Below are 17,754 nucleotides of genomic sequence, written 5' to 3' on the forward strand. Positions count from 1 at the left end.
AATGGTGAGCATTTCATAAGGTATATGATTGTTGAATCACTATGTTGTACACCTGAAACTAATATAACATTGCATATCAACTATACTTCAATAAAAAATAAAACTAAAAAAGTTGATTAACAAATCATACCCATAATATCGTATCTATAATAGCAAGAAGGTAAACTGTAGTCTATATTACTTGCATTATTTTTATAAAATTACACATAAAATGATAGGGTTTCATTTGTTTGATTGATGATGAATGAGTCGTGAGTATTCATTTATTGCCTGCTTTTCAGATTCCTACAGCAGAATTTCTCAATGGACTTAGAGGACTTAATGACAGGGATTCACTCTCATGCAAATTGAAGGCAAGTGGGGATTAGGGTTCACATTGCAAAATGAGGGCCAATAAATCATAGTGCTGTGGTGAATAAATGTATGTATAGATCAGATAATGACTGAAGGATACTAACAATTTTGGGAGAGGGTTAAATCCAGAGGTAATTTAGAGGAGGGGCTCTTTGGAGTCTTACATGGAGAGTGTGGAGTATATAATAGCTGTGTTTATTCTCTTCCCTGATGGTTCAGTGGGAGGAGAAGCCTCCTTATTGCCCCTTTCATGTCCTTGTTCCTCAAAGTATAGATAAAAGGGTTAAGCATAGGAGTCAGCAGACTGTATAACAGGGCCATGAGTTTGTCCTTGTCCTGGGAATTAGTACCAGAAGGTTGCACATACATGCATATTACCGGCCCATAGAAGAGAGAGACCACAATTACATGAGAGCCACAGGTGTTGAAGGCCTTCTTGTTTCCTGTTGATGACCGAATTCTTACCACTGTAGCTACAATGAACCCATAGGAGAGAAGGATAAGAGACAAGGGAACCAGGGTAAAGAACGTCCCTACAAGAGAGAGCATAGTTACATTGAAAGTGGTGTCAACACAGGACATCTTGATCATCACTGGAATCTCACACAAGAAGTCATCCACCTTGTTGTTACCACAAAGTGGCAGCTGGACAGTGAGGGATGACTGAAGTAAGGAGTTAGACAAACCACTTATCCATGCCACAGCCACTAGGGAGACACAGAGTTGCCGGTCCATGATAGCCTGGTACCTCAAGGGCTTGCAGATGGCCACGTACCGATCCAAGGACATGACTGCCAAGAGGATGCATTCTGTGGCCCCCAGGAAGTGAAACATATAGAACTGGGCCACACAACCTGCATAACTGATGGACTTATCTGGTCCCCAGAGATTTAGCAGCAGTTGAGGGATGGTGGTTGTGGTAAAACACAGGTCCAGGAAGGAGAGGTTGGAAAGGAAGAAGTACATAGGACTGTCAAGATGAGGGTCTCCCCTGGACACCACAATAATCGAGATGTTTCCCACTAGTGTGCAGATGTAAGCCACAAACACCATTATGAAGAGTGGCATTTCTAACCAGGGATGGTCAGAGAAACCCAAGAGGATGAAGACCTTTGGAGTACTTGCATTGCCCAGATTCATGACAGTCATTCCTCTTGTTGGTGGATTCAAGTCAAAGTGAGGACTTGTATTTCAGTATTGGATTTTCCTGATGGTCAATTTATTCAGTTAAGTACCATAAATTATGCAGGGAGTTTCTCTGTGGTGTCACTCCAGTGAAGTGATCTAATACTTATATTCATGAGAAAGTCAGAGTCTAAATGCCAAATTTTATTATTTTGTAGCACATCTAAAAGAATGGCCAACAAATCTCTATATTGTGTCTAAGAAATGCAATAGAAAAAGTGTTTATAGAAAAATTATTAGGGAAGGGGAAAGTCAGCATTGCTCTTATACCAGAGAATAGCTTAAAACAGGAGTGGTTCCCAGGAACCAGCCATGCTGACTTACCACATGGCTTCATTTCTTTCATCCACCAGCTGCTGGCCCCAGGCCACTCTGCTTGAATTCATGACTTGGTTTAGGTAAATTCAGGACTTTCTGAGCTCCAGCTGGATCAGTCTGAATGCATAGAAACAGGACATAGTGCTGTTCCTTGGGCCTATGCCTCAAATCCCAAAATGATTTTTGCAGCATAAACCTTTTGTCATAACAGGAAACATGCAGTTGCCACATGTTCAGTACTTGAGGAACAAGGCAAACAGTAACTGATAGCACAGCCTGGTGATATGAGACATTCAAGACATCAGTGCTTAAAAATGATATGGTATGTTCTAGTGCTCGTCACATCAGGAGTTGTAATCTATCACAAACTTGACAGCTGTATGGTTGTTTATGGATTTGCCATTTGTTTCCATTGCACCTGTGAGTGTATGTGTACATGTGTGACCTGGGTTATGATGTAAAATGTATATCTTGCTATCAGAAGTGGTAAGAAGTTTCCAACTCTGTTGTAGTAGAAAAGAGGATATGACATCAGAGAACCTGGATCCAGTCGACTGCTGATAGTTAACACATAGACCTTTTCTGCATTGCTTACTAGCCAGCTGTGTTTTGTGAGGATTAATTAATTAATTAATTATGTGTGTTTATGCTTCATTAAGTGAAATACTTAACATGTGGGTAGTTATTTTTATGAAGTGTAGTGCCCAGTGGTGATTAAGAGTCCATATCAACTCATTAATCCTTGTTCCAGTTGCATCCAAATATTCAGTGTGCTTACCCCTGCCAGAAGCCTCACAAGGATTACATTTTCTTCTCTTTCATTTCCCAAATCACTCTTATCAAGTGGCTTGAATCCAGTGTTCATGATGTTAAGCTTTTTTATGCCAGTACACATATATTTTAATTCATAGAAAAATCCACTAATGCAAACAGTGTCCCTACATTATTTTTCATTAAAGGAGACATGTTTTAATGTTTTAAGTTATAACGATGCTGCATTATTAAAGGTATCAATTTATTTCCAAATTTCTTTTAGTATACAACTTTGCATAGAGAGGCGACAACACACATTGAGTTGCAAAAAGATAAAATCAATGAAGCTAAATAGATCACTCCCACCCAAATACAACATCTACCTTAAATCATTGCAGGTATTCAATGGTCATGTTCCCTGTTCTTGCAAAATTGACATGGATCTTTTCTTTCCAACAGTATTAAGCATTAATTAGAGATAAGGATTGAATATTTTCTCTGTGTTCAGTGGCTTCACTTCATCATATCTTAGTTCCTTAATATTATTCATTTATTTGATTTGAAGGATCACAAATATGTTTATACGTGGAAACCAATTTTCCTCTAAAATCATATTTGTTAAGGAAGGGTTCTCTCTCTTTATATAAAGCTGCAGGACATTTTCTTCATACAGATAATGAACCTCAGGGGACATTTCTTAACTAGAAACACTGTAGAAATTCCCTCATGGGAATACCACTTTCTAACTTCTTAGCTACAATAAAATGGAAAGATAAATTTTGGCATTTTCTTTGTTGTGAGAAATGGACTCCAGACTAAAAGAATCCTAGAAAACTCATCTACCTCTACAATTTAATAGAAAACTTCCTTGGACATCAGGGAAAATTTAAGACAATTATTTTTGGTGTCAAGATAGAATTTTCTTTTATTTATATTTTCCTCAGGCTATTGTTTCTTGAAACCTGCTATAGAAAAGCAGAATATTCCTAGTTCTACACAGAGAAAGATGTGGTGATCACCTTCCACAATGCTTCTAAGGAACTTAAGGGCTCTTGTCTTCAAATATTTCTCCCACAATAGCCTAGAACAGTATGTACTTTTTACCTGACCTAACATTGACTATATTAAGCATTTCCTCATTTGGCTTAAGCATTATATCCTTATGTCAAGAAAATTTAATATACGTTATTTATTTATTTATTTATTCATTCATTCAATCAGTAAATAACTGTTGAGTGCTGACATATGTCAGTCACTGTCTAGATGCTTCAAAATATAACAGTGAGCCATCACAAATAAAATTTAGTTTTAATGAAACTTATATTGCAATAGAGAAATGATAGATTTGTTCTTTTTTATTAACCTCAGAGGTACAATTTAGTGATTCATTAGTTGTGTATAACACCCAGTGTTCATTATATCATGTGCCCTCCTTAAAGCCCATCATCCAGTTACCCCATCCCCCACCACCTCCCCTCCAGCGACCCTCAGTTTGTTTCCTAGAGTTCAGCATCTTTTATAGTTTGCTTCCCTCTCAATTTTCATCTTATTTTATTTTTCCTTCCCTTCCCCTATGTTCATCTGTTTTGTTTCTTAAATTTCACATATGAGTGAAATCATATGGTATTTGTCTTTCACTGACTGACTTATTTTGCTTAGCATCATACCCTCTAGTTCTATCCATGTTGTTGCAAATGGTAATATTTCATTTTTTAAAAGATTTTATTTACTTATTAGAGAGAGAGAGCATGAGCATGGGGGAGGGACAGAGGGAGAGAGAGAAGCAGACTCCCCATTGAGCAGGGAGCCTGATGCAGGGCTTGATCCCAGGACCTTGAGACCATGACCTGAGCCGAAAGTAGATGCTTAACCAACTGAGCCACCCTGGTGCCCTAAGATTTCATTTTTTTAATGGCTGAGTAATATTTCATTGTATATATAACCTCTTCTTTATCCATTTATCTGTGGATGAATGTTTGGGCTTTTTCCATATTTTGGCTATTGTGGACAATGCTGCTATCAACATGGGGGAGATTTGTTATTATTGTCACTGTCTCAGTGGATTTGGCTTCAGAATGACTGAAATACTACAACATTAATTTACAATGTTGCAAACTGATAAGTGGAAAAAATAGGTTTTGCAAGATTTTTTTAAAACTAAACACAATGTTATATTACTTTCAGATGTACAACATAGTCATCTCTATACATTATGCTGTACTTACCACAATTTTAGCCACCATCTGTCACCGTACAACACTATTACAATTTCATTGACTATATTCCCTATGCTGTACCATTCATTCCTGTGACTTACTCATTCTACAACTGGAAACCTGTATGTCCCACTCCCCTTCACCCATTTTTCCCATCTCCCCACCCACTCCCCTCTGGAAACCATCAGTTTGTTCTTTGTATTTATGGATCTGAATCTGCTTCTTGTTTATTTTATTTTTTTTAGATTTCATATATAAGTGAAATCATACGGTATTTGTCTTTCTCAGTCCGACTTAATTCATTTGGCATAATACTCTCTAGGCCACCCATATTGTTGCAAAGGTCAAGTTATCATCTTTTTTAATGTCTAAGTAATAAACTATTATATATATATATATACACATACCATATCTTCCTTATCCATTTTTCTGTCAATGGACACTTGGGTTGCTTCTGTATCTTGGCTATTGTAAATAATGCTGGAATAAACATAAGGGTGCACATATATCTTTTGGAATTAGTGTTTTCATTTTCATAGCTAATATCCAGTACTGGAATTATTGGATTATATATTATTTCTACTTTTAATATTTTGATGAAATATTAGGTCCTAAATCAGGCTTCAACAAATACAAAAAGATTGAAGTCATACCATGCACATTTTCCAACCACAACACTGTGAAACTTGAAGTCATCACAAAAAAATGTGGAAAGACCACAAATACATAGATGTTAAATAACATGGGACTAAAGACAATTATCATATGGTTTCACTCATATGTGGAACATAAGGAATAGCATGGAGGACCCAGGGGAAGGGAGGGAAAACTGAATGGGAAGAAATCAGAGACAGAGACAAACCATGAGAGATTCTGGACTCCAGGAAATAAACTGAGGGTTACAGAAGGGAGGGGGTGGGGGAATGGGGTAGCTGGGTGATAGGTATTAAGGAGGGCACATAAGTTGAGCACGTGATGAACACTGGTGTTATACGCAACTAATGAATCATTGAACACTACATCAAAAATTAATGATGTATTATATGTTGACTAATTGAACATAATAAAAATTAATTAACTTAAAAAAGAATGAATGGGGGGGTGCCTGGGTGGCTCAGTTGTTAAGCATCTGTCTTCAGCTCAGGTCATGATCCCAGGGTCCTGGGATCGAGCCCTGCATCAGGTTCCCTGCTCAGTGGGAAGCCTGCTTCTCCCTCCTCTTCTCCCTCTGCTTGTGTTCCCTCTCTCACTGCCTCTCTCTGTCAAATAAATAAATAAAATCTTAAAAAAAAAAAAAGAATGAATGGGTCAACCAGAAAATCAAAGAATAAATTAAAAAATACATGGAAACAAATGAAAATGAAAACACATGCTCCAAAAATTTTTGATTATAGCAAAAGTGTTCCAAAAGGGAAATAGCAATAAAGTCTTAAGAAGAAAGAAAAATCTCAAATAATCAACCTAAGCTGTCACTTAAAGGAGCTAGAAAAAAAACAATAAATGAAGCCTAAAGCCAGCAGAAGGAAGGAAATAATAAACATTAGAGCAGAAATAAATGATATAGAGCCTAAAAATACAATACAAAAGATCAGTGAGACCAGGAACTGGTTCTTTGAAAAATTTAATAAGATTGATAAACCCTGTTAGTTCCAAAACGGAGGAGTAGGAGACCTTAATTTTTTCTGGTCCCAGGAATTCAGCTAGATAGCTATCAAATCATTCTGAACGCCTGTTAACTCAACCAGAGACCTAAGAAAAGAATAGCTGCAACTCTACAAATAGAAAAGCGACCACTTTCTTCAAGGTAGGAGGTGCAGAGAAATGAATCTGAGGCAATATTTAGGAAGATAGATTGTGGGGGGAGGAAGCCTCCATTAGCTGGCTACCAGCAAGTGATATATCAGTGGAGCACAAAACCAGAATTTTTAGAAGTCTGCTCCAGTGAGTGACATCACTCAGGTGGCTAAGTGGGGACAGAACCCTAGCTGGGACAGTGTGGTCTCAGGATCCTCAGGTTACAGGAAGACCAGGGATGCCTGAGTGCAGAAAAGCTCCCAGGCATCAGAGCAGAGAAGCTGGCTGCAAAGTGTGAGCCCAGGAGTGGGCTCTCAGCTCGGGGTTGCTATAAACTGTGAACCACAGCGTAGTCAGGCCACTGATCTCTGAGCAGGGGCTCAACAAGCAGCAGAACTGGAGAGACCCTCTTACTTCCCCCCCCCAGGAGAGGAGCACAGGAATGTCCTGCAGGAATCTGTAGGGTTTGGAGACTCAAAATGGGGTAGTGTGCTTGAGATAGAAATGCTCATTCACAGGCCAGGTGAGCACGGAGTATGGACAAGAACAGGGAAACAGGAGTGATTGACTTCTTTTCTCTGAGGGCTCACTGAGGAGTGGGGCCCTGAGTTTTTGGCTCCAGGTCAGAGATTGGGAAGCTGCCATTTTGTTTTTTTAATTTTCATTCTCAACCTCTAAAGCTGTGCGTAAAGTCTTCAGGGAACAAAAGCCACATAGAGCAAACCAGAGCAGACACTTAGCCTGGCACCCTGGCAAGGGTGATACAATTCTGCCTGGAGAAAAGACACTTGAGAATCAACACAACAGGCCCCCCCAGAATATCAGCAAGAACATCCAGCCAAGACCAAGTTTACCGATCAATGAGAACTGAAAAACTCCAGTGCTAGGAATATACAGTACATAGAATTCATGGCTTAATTTCCTGTGATTCTTTAGTCTTTCAACTTAAAAAAATTTTTTTTCAGTCCTTTTTCAACCAATTTCTTATTTTCTACTCCTTTTAAAAATCTTTTTAATTTTCATTTTTACAGTTACATTCTATCCCTTTATTGTATTTAATCTTATTTTGTATATATATGTTTTTCTTTCTTTACAATTTTGGGATGCAGTTTCTTCTAACAGACCAAAATACACTCAAAATCTAGTGTATGGCTCTGTTCTATTCACCTGTCTGATCGTATTCTCTTTTTTTGTTTGTTTGTTTCTTTTTCTTACCTTTTTTTGTTGTTTTGTTAAAGTATTTTTTAATTATCATCTTTACAGTTACATTCTATCCTTTCAATGTATTTAATTTTATTTTTGTATATTAAATTCTTTACAATTTTGAGATATAGTTTCTTCTAACAAACTGACTAAAGTACACTCAGAAGATAGTGTATTGCTCTGTTCTGTTCACCTATTTATATACCCTCCTTTTTGTTGTTGTTGTTGTTCTCTCTTGTCTTTTAATTTCCATTTTTACAGTTACATTCTATCTTTTCATTGTATTTAATTTTATTTTGGTATATATAGAAGTTTTTTGTTCCTTACAATTTTGGGATCTAGTTTTCTAAAAAACAGATTAAAATACACACACAACCTAGTGTATTGCTCTATTCTGCTCACTTGTCTGATTATATTCTCTCTCTCTTTTTTTTTCTTCCTCAGTTTCGGGTCTCATCTAATTTGTTTAGTGTATATTTCTCTGGGATTGTTGTTGCCATTTTAGCATTTTGTTCTCCTGTTCATCTATTGTTCCCTGGACAGAATGACACGACAGAAAAACTCACCTCAAAAAAGAGAACAAGAGGCAGTACTGACTGCCAGGGACCAAATCAGCATGGACAAAGTAAGATGTCAGAACTAGAGTTCAGAATAACGATTATAAACATACTAACTGGGCTTGAAAAAAGCATAGAAAACACTAGACAATCCCTTTCTAGAGAAATACAAGAACTAAAATCTAACCAAGTTGAAATCAAAAAGGCTATTAATCAGATACAACAAAAAATGGAGACTCTAACTGCTAGGATAAATGAGGCAGAAGAGAAAATTAGTGATAGAGAAGACCAAGTGATGGAGAATAAAGAAACTGAGAAAAAGAGAGATAAACAACTACTGGATCATGAGGGAAGAATTCAAGAGACAAGTAATACCATAAAGCAAAACAATATTAGAATAATTGGGATCCCAGAAGAGGGGGGTGGCCAGAAGGTATATTGGAGCAAAGTATAGCAGAGAACTTCCCTAATCTGAGGGAGGAAACAGGCAAAAAAAAAAAAAAAAAAAAAAAAGAAAATCGAGGAAGCACAGAGAATCCCCCTCAAAATCAATAATGGGATGTATTGTCTTCTAACACACAGACCAAAATTCAATCAGGAACAAGTGGGTCACCCTGCTTTGTCCACCATGCCAGATTATAGCCTCTCTTCCCCTGTCCTTTTTTTATTGTTTTGTTTCATTTTGGTTTTGTTTGCTTTTCTGTGGTGGTTCCTGACCACTTCGGATTTTTTCTAGGGTGCATTTTGCTGGGGTCATGGCTGATATTTTGGACTCTGTTCATTCCCTCAACCATCCTTCCAGGGCAGAATGACTAGAAGGAGGAATTCACAACAAAGGAAAGAACCAGAGGCAGTGTTCTCTGCCACAGAATTAATTGATATGGATATAAGTAAGATAGCAGAGAAGGAATTCAGGATAGCAATTATAAAGTTAATAGCTAGGCTTGAAAAAAGCATATATGACAATACAGAAGTTCTAAGGTGGAAATGATATCTAATCAAGCTGAACTTAAAAATGCTATGAATGAGGGCGCCTGGGTGGCTCAGTTGGTTGGGCGACTGCCTTCGGCTCAGGTCATGATCCTGGAGTCCCAGGATCTAGTCCCACATCGGGCTCCCTGCTCGACGGGGAGTCTGCTTCTCCCTCTGACCCTCCCCCCTCTTGCACTCTCTCATTCTCTCTCTCTCTTTCAAATAAATAAATAAAATCTTTAAAAAAAATGCTATGAATGAGATGTAGTCTAAATTGGATGCTCTAACCGCTAGGGTCAATGAGGCAGAAGAGAGAATAAGTGATCTAGAGGATAGGCAGATGGAAAGGAAGGAAGTTGAGGAAAAGAGAGAAAGACAGCTAATAGCCCAAGAAGAAAGGCTTCAAGATTTTAATGATGCCTTGAAACGAACCAATGTCAGAATTATTGGGATCCCCAAGGGGATGGAGAGAGAGGGCTAGAAGGTATATTTGAGCAAATCATGGCTGAGAACTTCCCTAATCTGGGGAATGAAACAAGCATTCATGTCCAAGAGGCAGAAAGGACCCCTCCCAAAATCAATTAAAATAGATCAACACCCAACATATAATAGTGAAGCTTGCAAATCTTAGAGCCAAACAAACTATGCTGAGAGCAGCTAGGGAGAGGAAGTTCTTTATGTATAGAGGGAGGAACATCAGAATAACATCAGACCTATCTGCAGAAACGTGGCAAGCCAGAAAGGGCTGGCAAGACATATTCAGTGTACTAAGTGAGAAGAACATGCAGCCAAGAGTACTTTACCCAGCAAGGCTGTCATTCACAATGGAAGGAGAGATAAAGAGCTTTCAAGACAGAGAGAAACTAAAAGAATAAGTGACCACAAACCCAGCCCTGCAAGAAATATTAAGGGGGATTCTGCAAATGAAGAGAGACCCCAAGAGTCATATAGACCAGAAAGTAACAGAGACAATCTACAAAAACAGGGACTTAACGGGTAATACAATGACACTAAATTCATATCTTTCAATAGTTACTCTGAATGGAAATGGGCTAAATGCACCAACCAAAAGACACCTGGTATTAGATTGAATAAAAAAGCAAGAGCCATCTATATGCTGTCTGCAAGAGACTCAATTTAGACCTAAAGACACCTCTAGACTGAAAGTGAGTGGATGGAGAACCATCTACCATGCTAATGGACCTCAAAAGAAAGCTAGGATAGCAATCTTCATATCAGACAAATTAGATTTTAAACCAAAGAATGTCATAAGAGATGTAGAGGGACACTATATCATATTTAAAGGGTCTATCCAACAAAAAGATCTAACAATTGTAAATATCTATGCCGCCAATGTGGGAGCAGCTGATTATATAAACCAATTAATAACCAAAGTAAAGAAACATATGGATAATAATACATTAATAGTAGGGGACTTCAACACCCCACTCACAGCAATGGACCGATCATCTAAGCAGAAGATCAACAAAGAAACAAGGGCTTTGAATGACACACTGGACCAGATAGACTTCATAGATATATACAGAACATTCCATCTTAAAACAACAGAATATTCATTTTTCTAGAGCACACACGGAACTTTCTCCAGAATAGATCACATACTGGGTCACAAATCAGGTCTCAACTGGTAACAAAAGATTGAGATTATCCCCTGCATATTTTCAGACCACAATGTTCAATCACAAGAAGAAATTTAGAAGGAACTCAAACACTTGGAGGTTAAAGAGAATCCTGCTAAAAAACAAATGGTTCAACCAGGAAATTAAAGAAGAACTTAAACAATTTATTGAAACTAATGAGAACTAAAACACATCAGTTCAAAACCTATGAGATGTAGGAAAGGTGGTCCTCAGAGGGAAGTACATAGCAATCCAAGCCTCTCTCAAAAAGTTAGAAAAATCCTAAATGCACAAGCTAACCTTACACCTAAAGGACCTGGAGAAATAAGAACAAATAAAGCCTAAGCCAAGCAGAAGAAGAGAAATAATAAAGATTAGAGAAGAAATCAATGAAATAGAAACCAGAAGACCTATAGAACAGATCAATGAAACTAGAAGCTGTTTCCTTGAAGGAATTAATAAGATCGATAAACCCCTGCCAGACTTATCCAAAAGAAGAGAATGGACCCCAATTTTTAAAATTAAATTAAATTTTATTATGTTATGTTAATCACCATGCAGTACATCATTAGTTTTTGGTGTAGTGTTCCATGATTCATTGTTTTTGTATAACATACTGTGCTCCATGCAATATGTGCCCTCCTTAATACCCAACACCATGCTAATAAAATCATGAATGAAAGGGAAGACATTATGATCAATACCAAGGAAATACAGACAATTGTAAGAACATATTATGAGCAACTATATGCCAACAGATTAGGCAATGTAGAAGAAATGGATGCATTCCTGGAAACTTATAAACTACCAAGACTGAAAGAGGAAGAAATAGAAAATCTGAACAGACGAATAACCAGCAAGGAAATTGAAGCAATTATCAAAAAGCCTCCCAAAAAACAAGAGTCCAGGGCCAGAAGGCTTCCCAGGAAAATTCTATCAAACAAAGAAGAAATAGTATCTATTCTACTGGAGCTTTTTCAAAAAAATGGAAATAGGAAATCACTGTCTACTGCCGACTATCTCCAACTGAAACTGATTTTCTCCTTCCATTTAAGGGGAGATTTCAATACAGAATGCCTTTACCCAAGGGAAGTTCACTAAATGAGTTGAAAAGCTCAAACTCACATCCTGCAAACAATATTTTTCTGAACAAATGTTTGTATTCAATTCCTGACTCTAACAGATGACCAAACTAGTGGCTTAAAACAAAGAGTTACCCACTGCATATATTTAAATGTGGTTTTGGACACTGAGGTCCTTGAATATTTGAGATAAAAAGCAATTCCTTATTAAAATTAAGGTCACCCATTCTATATTGAATGTTTTCTACATGCTTTCTATTTTTGTTGATTCAAATGTTTATTCTTTTCATTTGTATCCCCTCCAACTTTCAGGTTTTCTTTCAACACAATAGATGTGATTTAAAGAAGAAAAAAAATATAAATGGAAGGAAAACTTCCAAACTCGTTCTATGAGTCCAGCAATACCTTGATCCCAAAACCAGACAAAGACCCCATCAAAAAGGAGAATTACAGACCAATATCCCTGATGAACACTGATGCCAAAATACTCACCAAGGGAATGCAAGCTGATGCAGCCACTCTGGAAAACAGTATTGAGGTTCCTGAAAAGGTTGAAAATAGAGCTACCCTATGACCCAGCAATTGCACCACTGGGTATTTACCCCAGAGATACAAATGTAATGATTCGAAGGGGCACCTGCACCCCAAAGTTTATAGCAGCAATGTCCACAATAGCCAAACTATGGAAAGAGCTTAGCTGTCCTTCAACAGATGAATGGATAGAGAAGATGTGGTCCATATATACAATGGACTATTATGAAGCCATCAAAAAAATGAAATCTTGCCATTTGCAATGACATGGATGGAACTAGAGGGTATTATGCTAAGTGAAATAAGTCAATCAGAGAAAGACAATGTCATATGATCTCACTGATATGAGGAATTTGAGAAACAAGACAGAGGATCATAGGGGAAGGGAGGGAAAAATGAAACAAGATGAAACTGGAGGGGGAGACAAACCATAAGAGACTCTTAATCATAGGAAACAAACTGAGGGTTGCTGGAGTGGAGCGGGGTGGGAGGGATGGGGTGGCTGGTGATGGACATTGGGGAGGGTATGTGCTATGGTGAGTGCTGAGAATTGTGTAAGACTGATGAATCACAGATCTGTACCCCTGAAAGAAATAATACATTATGTTAATAAAAAAAAATACTCACCAAGATCCTAGCCAATAGGATCCAATAGTACATTAAAACATTATTTACCACGACCAGGTGAGATTTATTCCTGGGCTGCAAGGATGGTTCAACATTCACAAATCAATCAATGTGATAGATCACATTAATAAAAGAAAGGACAAGAACCATATGATCCTCTCAGTTGATGCAGAAAAAGCATTTGACAAAATACAGCATCCTTTCTTTATTAAAACTCTTCAAAGTATAGGGATAGAGGGAACATACCTCAATATCATAAAAGCCATCTATGAAAAAGCCACAGCAAATATCATTCTCAATGGGGAAAAACTGAGAGCTTTTCCCCTAAAGTCAGGCATATGGCAGGGATGTCTACTCTCACCACTGCTGTCCAACATAGTACTAGAAGTCCTAGCTTCAGCAATCAGACAACAAAAAGAAATAAAAGGCATCTGAATCAGCAAAGAAGTAAAACAGTCACTCTTTGCAGATGACATGATACTTGATGTGGAAAACCCAAAAAACTCCACCCCAAAATTGCTAAAACTCATACAGGAATTCAGCAATGTGGCAGCATCCAAATTCAATGCACAGAAATTAGTTGCATTTCTACCTACACTAACAATGAGAAAGAAGAAAGAGAAATTAAAGAATTTATCCCATTTACAATTGCACCAAAAACCATAAGATACTTAGGAATAATCCTAGCCAAAGAGGCAAAGCATCTGTACTCAGAAAACTATAGAACACTCATGAAAGAAATTGAGGAAGGCAAAAAGAAATGGAAAAAAATTCCATGCTCATGGACTGGAAGAACAAATATTGTTAAAATGCCTGTGCTACCCAGAGCAGTCTAAATATTCAATGCAAACCCTATCAAAATACCATCAACTTTTTTTTCACAGAACTGGAACAAATAATCCTATAATTTGTATGGAACCAGAAAAGACCACAAATAGCCAAAGGAATGTTGAAAAACAAAACCAAAGCTGGTGACATTACAATTCCAGACTTCAAGCTATATTACACAGCTGTAATCATCAAGATAGTATTGTAATGCCACAAAAACAGAAACAGAGATCATTGGAACAGAATAGAGAGCCCAGAAATGGACCCTCAACTCTTTGGTCAACTAATCATCAACAAAGTAGGAAAGATTATCCAATGGAAAAAAGACAGTCTCTTCAATAAATGGTGCTTGGCAAATTGAACAGTCACATGCAAAGGAATGAAACTAGACCATTTTCTTACACAATAAACAGAAATAGACTCAAAATGGATGAAAGATCTAAATGTGAGACAGGAATCCATCCAAATCCTAGAGGAGAACACAGGCAGCAACTTCTTCGACCTCTGCTGCAGCAACTTCTTGCAAGATACGTCTCTAAAGGCAAGGGAAACAAAGGCAAAAATGAATTCTTGGACTTCATCAAGATAAAAACTTCTGCACAGCAAAGGAAAGAGTTGACAAAACCAAAAGAGACCAGACAGAATGGGAGAATATATTTGCAAATGACATATCAGATAAAGGACTAGTATCCAGAATCTATAAAGAACTTACAAACTCAACACCCAAGGAAGAAATAATCTAATCAAGAAATGGGCAAAAGACATGAACAGACATCTTTCCAAAGAAGACATCCAAATGGCCAATTGACACATGCAAAAAAAGGCTCAACATCACTCGGCATCAGAGAAATACAAATCAAATCCACAATGAGATACCACCTCATACCAGTTAGAATGGCAAAAATTAACAAGTCAGGAAATGACACATGTTGGCGAGGATGTGGAGAAAGGGGAACCCTCCTACACTGTTGGTGGGAATGCAAGCTGGTGCAGCCACTCTGGAAAACAGTATGGAGGCTCCTCAGAAAGTGGAAAATAGAGCTACCCTATGACCCAGCAATTGCACTACTGGGTATTTACCACAAAGATACAAATGCAGTGATATGAAGGGGCACCTGCACCCCAATGTTTATAGCAGCAGTGTCCACAATAGCCAAACTATGGAAAGAGCCCAGATGTCCATTGACAAATCAATGGATAAAGAAGATGTGGTATATATATTCAATGGAATATTACACAGCCATCAAAAAATGAAATCTTGCCATTTGCAGCGACATGGATGGAACTAGAGTGTGTTATGCTACAGGAAATAAGTCAATCAGAGAAAGACAATTATCATATGAGCTCACTGATATGTGGAATTTAAGATGCAAAACAGAGGATCATAGGGGAAGAGAGGAAAAAATAAAACAAGATGAAACTGGAGAGGGAGACAAACCATAAGAGACTCTTAATCATAGGAAACAAACTAAGGGTTTCTGGAGGGGAGGGAGGTGGTGGGATGGGGTAACTGGGTGATGGACATTAAGGAGGGCATGTGATGTAATAAGAACTGGATATTATATAAGACTGATGAATCACAGACCTGTACCTCTGAAACCAATAATACATTATGTTAATTAATTGAATTTAAATTAAAAAAAATTAATAAACCCCTACCCTTTTTTATCAAAAAGAAAAGATAAAGGAACCAAATAAATAAAGTCACAAATAAGGAGAAATAACAACCAACACCACAGAAATACAATTATGAACTATATGCCAATAAATTGGACAACCTGATAGAAATGGATAAATTCCTAGAAACATATAAACTACCAAAACTAAAATAGGAAGAAGTAAAAAACTTCAACACACTGATAACCAGCAGAGAAACAGAATCAAAAATAAAAAATCTCCCAACAGGGGTGCCTGGGTGGCTCAGTGGTTTAAGCGTCTGCCTTCAGCTCAGGACATGATCCCAGGGTCCTGGGATTGAGCTCCACATTGGGCTCCCTGCTCAGTGGGAGAACCTGCTTCTCCCACTCCCTCTGCCTGCTGCTCTGCCCACTTGTGCTCTCTATCTCTCTGTCAAATAAAAAAATAAAATCTTAAAAAAAAAAATCTCCCAACAATCAAAAGTCCAGGACCAGATGACTTCACAGGGGAATTCTACCAGATTATTTATTATTTATTTATTTATTTATTAATTCATTCATTCATTTTCTTCCAAGTTTTTATTTAAATTCAAGCTAGTTAACATACAGTACAATATTAGTTTCTGGTGTACAATTTAGTTTTCAATACTTGCGTACCATACCCAGTGCTCACCAAGACAAAAGCATTCCATCAGTTTGTTCTCCAGAGTCGAGTCTGTTTCTTATTTTTCCTCTCTTTTTCCCCCCACTATGTTTATGTGTTTTGTTTGTTAAATTCCACATATGAGTGAAAGGATACAGTGTTTGTCTTTCTATGACTGACTTTTTTTCCTTAGCATAATAGTCTGTACAGCAGACTATTAGTTGTACAAATTAGTTGTACAACAAAGTTGTAGCAAACTAATAGTTGTACAACAACCAGGTTGTTGTAAATGGTAAGGTTTCATTCTTTTTGATGGCTGAGTAATATTCCTCTGCATATATATACCATCTTTATCCATTCCTTAGTTGATGGACATTTGGGCTTTTTTTCATAACTTAGCTATTATTGATAATGCTGCTATAAACATCAGGGTGCATTTATTCCTTTGATTCTATATTTTTGTGTCTCTTGGGTAAATACCTACAGGTACAATTGCTTGATCATAGGATAGTTCTATTTTAACTTTTTGAGGAACCTCCATTCTGTTTTCCATAGTGGATGCTACCAATTTGCATTCCCTCCAGCAGTGTAAGAGGGTTCCCCTTTCTCCGCATCCACATCAACATCTGTGGTCTCGTGTTGTTGATTTTAACCTTTCTGACTGGCATGCAGTAATATCTCATGGTTGTTTTGATTTGTATTTCCCTGATGATGAGTGATGTTGAGCATCTTTTCATATGTCTGTTAGCAATCTGGATGTCTTCTTTGGAAAAATGTCTATTCGTGTCTTCTGCCCATTTTTTAACTGGGTCATTTGTTTTTTGGATGTTGAGATTTATACGTTTTGGTTTTTTTTACAGATTTTGGATACTAACCCTTTGTCAGATATGGTACTTGCAAATATTTTCTCCCATTCCATAGGTTGCATTTGAGTTTTGTTGATTGTTTCCTTTGCTGTACTGAAGTTTTTATTTTGATGAAGTCTAAATAGTTTATATTTGTTTTTGTTTCCTTTGCCTCAGGAGACATATCTAGTAAGAAGTTGCTACTGGCCAATGTCAAAGAGGTTTCTGTCTGTGTTCTCCTCTAGGATTTTGAAGGTTTCCTGTCTCACATTGAAGTCTTTCATCCATTTTGAATTTATTTTTGTGTATGGTGTAAGAAAGTGGTCCAGTTTCATTCTTCTGCATGTCGCTGTCCAGTTTTCCCCACACCATTTGTTGAAGAGACTGTCTTTTCCCCCTTGGATATTCTTTCCTGCTTTGTTAAAGATTAGTTGATCGGATAGTTGTGGGTCCATTCCTGGGATTTCTATCCTGTTCTATTGATCTATGTGTCTGTTTTTATGCCAACACCATATTGTTTTGATGACTACAGCTTTGTAATATAACTTGAAGTCCAGAATTGTGATGCC

At 37.5% G+C, this 17,754-nt stretch overlaps 1 protein-coding gene across 1 annotated transcript; it reads right to left on the reverse strand.

The window, feature by feature from the left end:
* Nucleotides 1-549: 549 nt before the first annotated feature.
* Nucleotides 550-1,494, reverse strand: LOC116628792 (olfactory receptor 2B11-like). Its single transcript, XM_032399116.1, has one exon. It carries the CDS (start codon nucleotides 1,492-1,494, stop codon nucleotides 550-552), a length of 945 nt encoding a protein of 314 aa, XP_032255007.1.
* Between the last annotated feature and the right edge of the window lie 16,260 nt (nucleotides 1,495-17,754).

The sequence above is a fragment of the Phoca vitulina genome, unplaced genomic scaffold, assembly GCF_004348235.1.
Source record: "Phoca vitulina isolate PV1807 unplaced genomic scaffold, GSC_HSeal_1.0 scaffold129, whole genome shotgun sequence".
In the NCBI taxonomy this organism is placed as follows: Eukaryota; Metazoa; Chordata; class Mammalia; order Carnivora; family Phocidae; genus Phoca; species Phoca vitulina.

What these genes read in the sequence shown, in the direction of transcription:
- LOC116628792 (XM_032399116.1), bottom strand. Translation starts at nt 1,494, where the DNA reads ATGAATCTGGGCAATGCAAGTACTCCAAAGGTCTTCATCCTCTTGGGT.